Source organism: Talpa occidentalis, unplaced genomic scaffold (assembly GCF_014898055.3).
Source record: "Talpa occidentalis isolate TD23 unplaced genomic scaffold, MPIMG_talOcc4v2.1 talOcc4.5, whole genome shotgun sequence".
Taxonomy (NCBI): Eukaryota; Metazoa; Chordata; class Mammalia; order Eulipotyphla; family Talpidae; genus Talpa; species Talpa occidentalis.
Genome location: NW_023604861.1, coordinates 88,926,076 through 88,938,765, shown reverse-complemented (window position 1 = coordinate 88,938,765; position 12,690 = coordinate 88,926,076). Strand labels below are relative to the sequence as shown.

General features: G+C 39.1%; 1 protein-coding gene across 1 annotated transcript; it reads right to left on the bottom strand.

The window, feature by feature from the left end:
- Positions 1-2,500: 2,500 nt before the first annotated feature.
- Positions 2,501-4,663, bottom strand: LOC119258586 (lithostathine-like). Its single transcript, XM_037526848.2, has 5 exons — positions 4,579-4,663; positions 3,918-4,030; positions 3,593-3,730; positions 2,849-2,975; positions 2,501-2,568 (listed from the first exon to the last, which is right to left on the bottom strand). The coding sequence occupies exons 1-5, from the start codon at positions 4,661-4,663 to the stop codon at positions 2,501-2,503; spliced, it is 531 nt and encodes a 176-aa protein (XP_037382745.1).
- Positions 4,664-12,690: the final 8,027 nt, after the last annotated feature.

Here is a 12,690-nt window from a genome sequence, read left to right as displayed (position 1 = left end):
TGAGTGAGACTAGTTTTTAGGGAGAGAGGATAAAATATAATATTAGAGGATAGGGCATTTATCAAATGTGTAGAAATAGAAACCTGCACTCCCTGGAAGAAATGAAATGATGGAAGTTTTGATGGGATAAAATGGATAAGCAGGGAGAAGAACTAGAAACTGCCTGACAATTTCTGTTCTCAATTTCCATGGAGAAATGTACATTTCTAAATGTACATTATATGTACATTTAAAATTATCCAGAACCAACTGATCATGAATGAAGACTTTAAATACCACAAATTATCCTCTGTGAGAAGTTCCTCTGGAACTTAAGCATGGCTCTAGGGGTTGATTAACTCAAATTCTACCAACAAAACTTCTGACTTTTTATGGAAAACAGTGTATGCAATCCAAGGAAATGAATCCTTATTATAAAGAAGTCAATGGGGATTTCTTTTTTTTTTTTAAGATTTATTTATTTATGCATACAAGAGATGGGGTACAGGCCAGAGGTGTGTGGGGGTGAGGGTGAGAGGATTCACCAGGATTCACCAGAGACAGAATGGGGAACAGGACAGGCAGACTAACCAAAACACACTACTGAGTGGAGCAGTGGGCGAGACAGGAGAGGTCTACTGCACCATGTGTGTAGCTCCCTGGTGGGCTGGGGATTGAACTCGTGCTGCAGAGGCTTCAGATTGCTTCATAGTGCAGTGCTTAACCCCTTGCTTCACCAGGGAGGCCCCTCAATGGGAATTTCAATCCAATTCCTTTCCTGATTACTGATGGGAGGTTAGAACTGCAACCCAACTTGTATCAAGGATATGTGAGATTAAATCTACTAAGGGCTGGTGTGGAAACTTCTGCTCCATAATAAAATTGTATGGAAAAGAAGCCTTACTTACTTTCTTTTCTTCTTTAGTGCATTGGAAATGATCAGATAAAGCTTGGGCAATGGTGTTATTTTGTGTCAATGAGGGAAAGGCCAAGATAATCATGGAGCATATAACCCAAATCCTGTCATCTCTGCATTTCTGGCGAATCTGTAAAAGAAGCTGTTTCCAGAATTCATAAGTAAATGAAACATAGGTAACTTATTTAGGCTTCTGGTGGTTCTGCATTCTGTTACGGACAGAGTATCAAAATTGATACAGTAGGTGAAGAAAAGCAGTAACAAAACCAGAGACGGGAAGGAGAGTCCAAGCAAGACTAAGTCATACATTATGCAACATAGCAAAAGATAATGTGGTTGAAGAAAATTCAAGAACAGAGCCAATAATGCTTTGTACAGACAAATCAAAATGTAGTTTTTTTCCCTTCACAACAATACTCTGTTTAGGGTCCAAAAGGTAAGACCCATGAAAGCTTGGAGACCTCCCTTAGATTTGGAGCCCAGGATTTTTTTTTTTTAGATTTATTTATTTATTTATCTATTTATCTATCTATTTATTTATTTATACAAGCACTGGGTACAGTCAGAAGCGCTGGAGGGTGAGAAAATTCACCAGAGCCAGAGTGGGGAACAGAACAGGCAGACTGACGAAATACACTGTTGAAGGGAGCAGCAGATATGGCAGGAGAGGTCTGTCCCGCCATGTGGGACCCTCGCCCGGCAGCCGGGGATCGAACTGGTGCAGCAAAGGCTGTGGGCAGCTTCACAGCCTAGCGCTCAACCGCTGCGCCACCGGGGGAAGCCCTGGAGCCCAGAAATTTTTTGCTCTTAAACCATCCACAGAACTATTACTCAAAAATACCATCTGATGTTCCTAAAGTTTGTGACACAAGCAGCTCTGTTTTAGATAAGGAAAAATGCAAGCAGGAGTTCTATATACTGTAGAAACTGTGCAGATATTAGGGTAATTATGTCCCCCAAAATTGTTGTTTTCAAATTGATCAGCTTTCTTCTTGTTTCATAATGACGATTGAAATTCTGTAATTATGAGCACAGTACCCTGAGGTCCAAGTAATTGATTTCCTACTGTATTTTATAAAAGTCTTACTCAAGGTAGTTTAGAAATTAAAAAAATATGATTGCTTACAGTCCATGATTTCAGAACTGCTATTCAACAAATATCACACTCCAGCAGAAATGTGCAGTGGAGTTTGTGGGAGAGCAATATGTTTCTCTGTGCTAGACACAGGCTGCATGTGAATAAAAATGGGTGGCAATGTGCATTTAGTCTTTTCCTGGGGGGTTGTGTGAAACTGACAGACCTAAGACCTCAAATTCCTCTCACACACATTTTTCCTTTAAAGGTTTAATCTGAGAAGAGAACACAAAAGCAAGCAACTGTGCACTAAGGTGTTTATTATTGCTTTCAGAGGCCTGAGGCCATAGAATGCATGCAGATACATAAAAGGCAGAAACAGGCTGGGGAGGAGAAAATATCAGATGGAATGGGCCAAGCTAAGGGTCCAGGGAGAATATGCTCTGGGGTGGGGGGTGGGTTTCGGGAGACTTCTGATTGGTTCCAGGTGCATGATGAGCTGACAACCTACTCAGCAGATGGATTCCAACCTAGTTCTTGAACTTGCAGACATAGGGGAGGATTGCTTCACAGTTAACATCTCTCCATTTCTTAAAATCTGGAGAGACAAAAAAGACAAGTGAATGGCCTGGTGGAGTTTGTCACCTACTAGAAATTCCTCCTGGATTCTGGCTTAGGCTCAAAGCCTCTCCTTCATTTTCACCAGGGTGCTGTTCCATGGGAAGGAAAATGAAGGAAAGGAGAGAAGAGAAGCCAGGGAGAGAGCAAACTAAAGTTGCCACTCACAGTTGGGTGAGATACCCTAAAGGTCAGGTTCAAAAATAGGGTATGAGAGAATGAAAATTTGGGGGCAAAAAGTGGCCAGTTCTGGTTCTTACCTGAGGTTCTTGACACACTCCCACAGTAGCTAGATGTTGAACTGATGGGAGGAAATCTCTCCCAGGAGCTGTAACTCAGAATATCACCGTTGCTCCATTGCCAGCCTCCCCCATTAGGCCGAGTACCCTGAGGAGTAGGGGATAAAACCAGGTGAGGCTGAATGACCTTGAGAATTCTCCATGCTCAAGTCCATCACTGCAAAACCTGACCCCTTCCTTCCAGCATCAGGAATTTATGCTTTTTCTTCCAGGTCTTATGGCAGAGCTTTCTCCTGGGAAGTTCTCCCTAAACTCTGGCTACTGTGGGGAAATCCCAATGCATGTACCACAAATAACAATGGCATCCCTCAAGCAGAATGTCCCAGGTGTTACAACAATTGGTAGTGCATTCCTGACAGCCCCTGAGCTGCAGAGAGGTGTCTGCTCCATAGCTTGAGCTTGGAATACATCCTAAGTTCATGTGGTATTTTCTCAGCATAGTCTGTGCAGACTCTGGAAATCCAGAGACCTGAATTTTGAGCAAATTGTATAAAAACATGACAAGATGCACTTGCACTTCAGCTTAGTTGAGGGACCTCCACAGACATGGCTCTTCAACTACCTCAGAGACTTTGCTTTCTCCAAACATCTCCCAGATCTTGTTCCAAGATCTCTAGGCTATTCCCTGGGCAGGTAAGGGGATTGAGAGTGCTGCAGGGCAACAGCATCTTCAGTGGTAACAGAAAGAAACAGAAATCATCGCACCTCTGTGGGGTCATGGAGTCCAATCCAGACATGATTGAAGCTATTTACAGTGCTCTTAATCAGGGCGGAGATGAAGGAACCCTCCGATCCAGTCAGCACAGACACAAGGTGCCCAGCGGGTCTTCTGCTGCAGTCAAACTGTGTGGGAGGACATAAGAGGTGGAGCTTGAGAAGTCAGTGAATGAGGAGCAGGGCTGAGGGAGGTGAGGGAGTGATATTTATGAGAAAGTAGGGGATGCTCATGTCACCCGAGAAACTCTGGGGAAAGGAGGACCCCTGCCCTGGGTGAAGATATAAGTCCTTAAATACAAATGCTCCCACTCACATATGCATCCATCCAGGTTTTGCCTCGTGGAAAAAAGCTATAGCAGTAGGAGGAATAGTACATAGAGCCACTAGGACAGCGGCTCCGTGGAGAATCTTGTGCCTGCTGCACGGCTGCACCTGGAGTGGAAAATGATCAATCAAGAGAGATGGAGTGTGAGGAGTGGGGGTTTGGGTGGGAAACACCTTGAGGAACATCTATGGGGCCAAAACTTGAGGAAGCAACACCAAATTGTTGACAACCTTTCACCATTGCCAGCATTTCCAACAATGCTTGACCTTGAACCACTCTCAGATGAGGCACCCACTCCTTGCTTTATACTCTTCCTCTTAATTCAGATGCTCAATATACTCCCACTCAGGGCCGACAGTTCCCACAACCCCTTCCCCAAGTCTGATTGCTGATGCTTCATGTCCTGTCTGCTGCACCTCTCATCCAGCGTCCACTGACCCCACGGGAAATCCCACCAGCCCCCTGTTCATTGTCCTGTGGTGCCTCCCCACCGCCCACTTCCCTGAAGGAAGGGGTGAGCAGGGGAATTTGCAGCACTTCCTCTGTGCGAGATCCTTATCCCCGTGACCACAGGTGTCATCAGGAGTCTACCTGCTTCCCTGGTCCTGAGCCTCCAGTGGAAGCTCATGCAGAGGCTGAGTCATCTCACCTTGGACCTGAGCCAGGAGCATCAGGCAGGAGAGCAGCGTCCAGGACACGCTGCGCAGGGCCACGGAGCGCACCACCCTGTCCATGACTCCACGAGGTAGCTGGTCTCTGAAGGGCGCTGGTCAGAGAGAGTACATGCTGAGACCTACTGCTCATGGTGGCAGCCCTACCATAGTTCTTCAAGAACCTGAATATCTCTGCACACTGCTCCACCCAGGCCTCCCAGGTCCTCCCTTGCTGAGATCCCGGTTCCTTGTTCTGGGAGGCAGGTACCCCCATCCCGTCTACCAAAGGGTGAGGCAAATCCCAGTGCCATGGGTCTCACATCCCCTCAGCTTCCACTTACCAGTCTGGCTGGGCTAGGCAGTGGTTTAGCAGGTCAGAAAATTCTGGGCTTTTATAAGAGGATGTGAGGGAGGAACCACGAACCAAATAGCAGTACCACGATGGGGACAGCGCTCTGAGAAGGGCTTGGCTTGGGTGCAAGGGATTCTGCCCTGGGGAGGGGCCTCTTACTGCCAAAGGCAGGGCGTGGTGATAAATATTGCTTCTCTCCTGATAACAGAACATAATTTTCCGAAACAGGTGTTTCGGGAAAGATATTAGAAGTTTCCCCACCCTTTCAGCCCTACGCTGGAAAACTCCAAGTATAAAGACAGCTCTATAGATATAATTCTCATGTATATTTTAGAAACTTCTGTGGCTTTGGCTAGTTAAGGAAAATATAAAATATGTTTTGTCGGCCTCCCCGGTGGCGCAGCTGTTGAGCGCTGGGTTGCGAAGCTGCCTGCGGCCTCTGCGGCGCCGGTTCGATCCCCGGCTGCTCCCCGGCCACCGGAAGAGGATCCCACATGGTGCGCAGACCTCTCCTGCCACCCGCTGCTCCCCTCAGCAGTGTACTTCAGTCCTTCTGCCTGCTCTGCTCCCCACTCTGGCTCTGGTGAATTCTCTCACCCTCCCGCACTTCTGACTGTACCCAGTGCATGTATGAACAAAGCACACAAATAAAATAAATAAATAAATAAATAAAAACATGCCTCTATAAAAAAAAAAATATGTTTGGTCAAGAATTTACTCCTGTAAGCATGATTTTTCAACTCTCCTATATGATTAAATGAAGACAAGTTAATAACTTAAAATTGGGTATCTAAGGGAATTGGTGAATATAAATTTGGTTGAGGTAAAAAGAATAAGGAAAGGTATAATGTTTCAAACTTGTTGCTTCAGTGTTACAGTAAACGTTAAAATATAAAATGGAAAAATGTATAAATTTATAGACAAGTCAGGATTTTAAGGATTAGCAGATAGGCTTGCCTTCCATCTACCTTGATGAGGGAACACTATCTCATAGTTTCTCAGTTAAGTTCAATTTTGAGTTGGCAATTTGATGCCAGCGTAACAAACTTCTCACACTGTGACCTGCATACGTGTGAGTCTGTTCAGCAGGACTCTTTTGCTGTCATTTTCTTAACCATAGTGAAATGTCATTTGCTATTTACTCTGTGTTGCCCATGCATATGAAAGGTAAGGAAGCGTACAAGTTGTGTGTCCTAGTAATAGTCACAAAGGGTCATCAATCTATGTTCCTCCTATACATGTACTTACAAGTTATAAAAAGATATTCTCACTTACAAGACTTCCTTGATGACCTAGATGAAGCAGTACAATAATTAATTTTGTAAATTCAGTCCTTGAGTATGTTTTATTTTAATCTGTTACACTAATTGGGAAGTTGGTCTACTGATTTCAATGCTGTCAGAATAAACACTTGGTAAACATGGTCTTAATATATTATTTTATAGGATACAATTCCTGAAAAATGGTCTACCTACCATTCTAAGTTAAGCTATAGACATTTAGTTGATAATTGCTCAAAAGTCAAAGTGAGTAAATGCCATGAGGAAGGCCCCTCTGATAAAAATTTAGCTACTAGTTTCCAGGAAGACAAAGGATGTGGCAGTCTTCATGTTACAAGCAAAGATACAATAGCAGTCTAGAAATGAGAATGTTTAAGATCAATGACACATTTTCCTCTTTCAATGAGTTTAAGGAAATAAGGCCTAATGACAATTCTAACATTCCAGAGATTTATAAGTTAAATGCAATATCTGAATGATGTTTAGATCCTTATGAGAAATTCCACTAAACATGAGCATTTGTAGGAGGCTTCAACACACCACTATCAATAATGGATAGATCAACGAGGCAAAAATAAGTAAGGACACTAAAGCTCTAAATAAGGATCTAGAGCTCCTGGGCTTAACAGACATCTATAGAACACTAAATCCAAAAAAATCTGAGTACACATTTTTCTCAAGTGCACACAGATCATTCTCCAGCATCAATCACATACTGGGATACAAGACAAACATCAACAGAAACACCAAGATTGAAATCATACCAACTACCTTCTCTGACCATGAAGGGATTAAACTAGAAATAAACCATAGAATGAAGGCAAGGAACTCTCCTATCTCATGGAGATAGAAACCCACATTACTGGAAGACCACTGGACTAATGAGGAGATCAAAGAAGAAATTAAAAATACTTTGAGTTGAATGACAAAGAGGATACCAATTTCCTAAATGCAGCAAAAGCAGCAAAAGCAGTAATAAGAGGAAAATATATAGCAATAGAGGCTCACATCAAGAAACAAGAAAGAACTCAAAGAAACAACCTAATCTCAAAACTTAAAGAACTAGAAAAAGAATAACAAAAAACCCCAAAACCAGTAGAAGAAAAGAAATAATAAAAATCAAAGCAGAAATAAATGAAATCAAAACTAAAAAAAAAATCCAAAAGATCAATGAAACCAAAAGCTAGTTCTTAGAAAAAATAAAAAATAGACAAACCCCTAGCCAGGCTCACAAAGAAAAACAGGAGAAAGCACAAATAATTAGGATCACAAATGAAAGAGGAGAAATCACAACAGACACAGCAGAAATCAAAAGAATAATCAGAAACTACTATGAACACTTATATGCAAACAAGTTCAACAATCTAGAAGAGATGGACAAATTCCTACAACTCTACAATCACCCAAAGCTAGATAAAGAAGAAACAGAACACCTAAACAGACCAATTACAAGCAGCGAAATTGAAATGGTAATCAAAAACCTCCCCAAAAACAAAAGCCTAGGACCTGATGGATTTACAGATGAATTCTTCCAAACATTCAGAAACGAATTAGTGCCTATCCTTCACAAATTTTTTCAAAAAATTGAGAAGGAAGGGATAATACTAATCACGTTCTATGAAGCCAACATTATACTAATACCAAAACCGAACAAGGACAAAACAAAAAAAGAAAACTACAGGCTAATCTCTCTAATGAACACAGATGCAAAAATCCTCAATAAAATTTTAGCTATCAGAATCCAACAATGTATCCATAAGATAATTCACCACGACCAAATAGGATTTATTCCAGGGACACAAGGATGGTTCAACATCCGAAAATCAATCAGTATAATCCAACACATCAACAAAAAGAAATACAAAAACCATATGATAATATCAATAGATGCTGAGAAAGTTTTCAACAAAGTACAACACCCATTTATGATAAAGGCCCTTGAAATTCTCAGGATACAAGGAACATACCTCAACATCATAAAGGCTATATATGACAAGCCCATAGCCAGTATCATTCTCAATGGTGAAAAGTTGAAAGCATTTCTGTTAAGATCTGGAGCAAAACAAGGATGTCCACTCTCAAAAGTGGACTTTTCAATATAATACTGGAAGTTCTAACCAGAGCAATAAGACAAGAGAAAACATGAACATTTGAAATGGTTATAAGATTCTATTTTTCTGGTGTGATTGTGGTTTCATAATTTTATTACTTAAACTTTTCTATCTGTTATAAATATGTAATGAAATATTTTCAGAAAAAAATATTGTTTGTATTACCTCCAAATATTCTAGTGTGATAAGGGGGAACAAGGGGATACAAATTAAAAAGAGGTCATAAAGTGATAGCTGACCATTGTGGGGATAGATACACAGAGCCTTATTACATTATTGTCTTTGGGTTTGTTTCAATATTTGTTTTAAAATATTAAGGGGAAATTTTTTAGAAGAATAAATATTGAGAAGCAGTAATTAAAAATACTATTTTAATTTTAAGATGACTCAAAGCCATAATGCAAAGTTCCTGAACAAAATACTAAAAAAATTAAATTTGCCAGTACATATAATTAGTGAAGAGAAAGAAGTGACCTCAGGAATGTATGGTGAGTTTATAATGAGAAACCATTATGTTAATTGAACCTCACATGAAAATTTACAGGAGAATAAAAATGTGAATATCTTAGAAGTAGTAATTCAGTGAAAATCTTCACCAGCTAGTAAGTGAGAAAAATTCTTGAAAGATAAGAGTAGATAGGAACTCCTTAACATGATAGTTACCTACATAGACTCAAAAAGTGGATAAAACATAAAAGAATTTTCCTTATAAATTAAGAAGATAGAAATATCTCACATTCACTGATTCTATTCAGTAATATCATGTTATATAATTATACTTAGTGGAAAAAAAGAAAATTAAAACACGAAAGAAGAATAAAATTATACAAATTGCATATGTATTTTCTCCATAGAAAATCCCAAAAGATTTTTAAAATAATTGTTAAAATCAATGGAAGATTAGGCTTCCCCTCGTGGCGCAGGCAGTTGAGTGCAGCGCTGTGAAGCTGTCCACAGCCTCTGTGGCGCCAGTTCGATCCCGGCCAGCTGGCAAGGGTCCCACATGATGCAGCCGACCTCTCCTGTTTTGCCCGCTGCTCCTCTCAGCAGTGTATTTCGTGAGTCTGCCTGTTCTGTTCCCTGCTCTGTCTCTGGTGAATCCTCTCACCCTCCTGCCCATCTGACCTGTACCCTGTTTCTTGTATAAATAAATAAATAAATAAATCTGTAGACAAACAAACAAACAAAAATCAATGGAAGATTTAGTACATCAAATCAACATATAAATCCCAAATGAATTTTGTATTCTAGGAACAGATGAAGGCATTTTCAATAAAGATACCATTTTTTTAATAGTACAAAATAAAGTACCTTGGAATATAATATATATCAAACATATGAATATATATGTATCTGATAAAATATACTTAAATACCATAAAAATTTGAACCAACAAAGAAGACTTATATATGTGTAGTTCTCTCATTTTTAGCAGAAGAAAGTCTCAGTACCCTAAATGTGTTCTTTCTTACTATACTGATCAATCCAAAAGCAATTAGAATAGTGACATAGCTTGCAATTAATTTGATAAACTAACCTAAAAAGTCATAGAAAAAAAAAAAAAGAACCAGTGTATTCAAGATATTCTAAAAAACGGAGAGTGAAGATTTTGTTTTGCCATTCATCAAAACTTCTTGATATAAAATGTGGGTGCAGAGATAGAAAACTTGACTAATATAACAGAAGAGAATCCAGCAGCATATAAGAGTGATACTTGGCTATTGGAATAATGGCAAGTCTATGCTGAGCAGTAGAAAGGATGGGCTGAATGATTTGGTTCATTGACTATATAATTAAACAAAAATTAAATTGAATCTCTAACCCTTAGTGTTTGAAAACAAAATGACAACTGGTACCACCTGCACACACACAAAAATGTATTTTTCTTCTAATATTTAGAAAAGAATACTAAAACATTTGTTTTTTATTGGAGTTAGAAATACAGTTCTTAAACAGAAAAAAAAAACACTAATGTTATAAGATACTGCTAAGTATGATCTCATGAAAATTAAATAAAAATAAAATAGCAGTAATGTGTAAGGCATAAGGAAGTAAAAGCTTTAGAAAATCAAGGGCTTCAGATAAGACTACCTAAGGTTTCAGAACAGGCTTTCCCAGGAAGAGTCTCTTTGGCATGTGAATTATCATGAGCTCAAGGTAATCAAGATCCCGTACTTATGAGTAACTTTTGCCTCTCCCTTCACTACTTGGAAGAATTAAGGAGGGTCTTACCCTATGTTACCAGAAATGACTGTTGATGACTACGTGTACGAGAGGGCCAACATCTAGTTAGTGAACATCTGTTCTCTTTATAGCATGTGAATTACTCTCTGTCTCCTTTGAAGTCCAAGACCCCAATTTCTTTCCCTTTTGCAGTTTACCTTTTGGCTTCTGAACCTCTCATGGGTATATGGTACCTGTATTGATGGAATTAAACTCTTCTCTTTCCTGTGAATTTGTTTGATTTTGATTTGTTAATTTCACCACTAGAGAAGAATGATACGGGGAAGCTTAAATTACCATGCCATATAGTTTAGAAAGGATTTATATATATAATATGTAAATAGCACTAAATATCAATAGGAAAAAGAATAATGCATTTAGTGAAAAGAAGTGAAAAAACAAAACAACCAAGAGCATACATTTCCCAGAAGAAAAAACAGTGAGATCACTACCCATAGGAAAATAAGTCAACCTCATTATTAATCAATGAAATTCACATCAAACCTGAATATAATATACCATCTTATTGACCAATAAGACAGTTTGCTCAACATTTTAATGCAAATTTAAGCAACAGCTCTTCTATATCTCTGCCATTGTTTGTGTGAATTAATACGCTATCTTGGACAACTGGCATTTTCTTAATTCTGGTAATTATTCTATTTTTGGGATATGCAGCTTCCAGATGTATGGCAAGTGTTCTACACAGGAATGTTTGCAAAACATTATTTGTATTGCCAAGGACTTAAAAAACATAGCCACTAACATGAGAATGGATAAATATTTTGTGACTTGAACAAGTACTAGAAAATATTGTGTCATTGGAAATGAGAGACTCATAGTTATAGGCATTAATATCATATAATCTCAGAAAAATAATGTGGAGGGAAAAGAATTAAAAATAGAAGATTTAACATGTGAACAAATCTTTTTTTTAAAAGATCAAAACCAAAATAAGCAGATATCTATGAGTTAGTAGGCAATGGCCTCCCAAAGGTGTCCTTGCAAAATGAATTAGGAAGACCAGAAAAAACTAGCTTTCAGATGGGATGACCAGAGTTGGAGCGGGAAGAATTCTGTTAAAGCTGATTGGAGTGAATAATCAAGTTTCATTCAAGGATATTAGGAAGTAGTGTCCCTCTGTTCATCTTACTATTATCCAGCTGCTCATTGCATCTGTGAAGCTATCAAATTATTTCATCTCCTGAATTCCATATGGAGAGTGACATCAGTGAAAGTCATCACTAAAGACCAGGGACTTGTGGAGATATGCTGATGTGAATAAATAATAAAAATTTTGTCCAGTTCATTGACTCACAGTGATACAGAAATCAATGCCAAAATGAGTTAAATATATAGCCCTCAAATGATCAAGAATGGATAAGTGTAATAAAATTCAAATGATCCAGCAAGTCAGGAGGACAGTCCAAGGTCAGAAGCAGTTATGGCACCTAGGGCAACATGTCAATATTGTGGGAGGAAAACATGGGTTTAAAAAAAAAGTTAGAAGGTGGAATAATTATATCTTGTTCCTGCAATGAACTTCTGTTGGGGAGTTTTTCTGTACTGACCCCTTTCCAGAAAGTTAGGTCTCGTTTATTGTTCCTATTTATGAAGTGTGTGAAGCACCTAATAATAGCAGTGTGACTCATTCTTTGCCAAGGTTGATCGACCAAGAAGAAATGATTTGAATCCCTGAAATGAAAAGTTTGGAGAACTCTGATGAAATTATCTTGTTTGGTCATTCTGTCTGCACCCAAATGCAAGGAAAGTGATTCAATGAATGAAAATGAATAAAGCTTAGTACATTAAAGAGAGAAAGGGAAGGAGTAACCCCAATTTCTGACTTGTTTTTTCCTTTATCTGGTCCTTCATGAAACCCTGGTAATGTCCTAATCTTGGATGCCTTCAGATACATCTGTGTCCTTTCTCAAAACAGCCCCCTTTTCTTGAGTCAGTTAGAATACACGTTAGCACTTATATCCAATGATCCTAAACTCAGTTTGCCTAAAAGATGCCCGTGTACTATTTCAGGCAGGACACCTTTGAGCTGGCAGCAAATCAATGGGATCATGAACTCTAGAAGAGGAATTTTATGGGATAGGATATTGGATATATCACGAAATTTCTCACTCAGATTTT

Coding starts and splice junctions, on each gene's coding strand:
- LOC119258586 (XM_037526848.2), bottom strand. CDS start 4,663: ATGGACAGGGTGGTGCGCTCCGTGGCCCTGCGCAGCGTGTCCTGGACG. Junction 3,731..3,917: donor AAACCTGGATGGATGCATAT/GTGAGTGGGAGC, acceptor CCTCCCACACAG/TTTGACTGCAGCAGAAGACC. Junction 2,569..2,848: donor GAGTGTGTCAAGAACCTCAG/GTAAGAACCAGA, acceptor TTGTCTCTCCAG/ATTTTAAGAAATGGAGAGAT.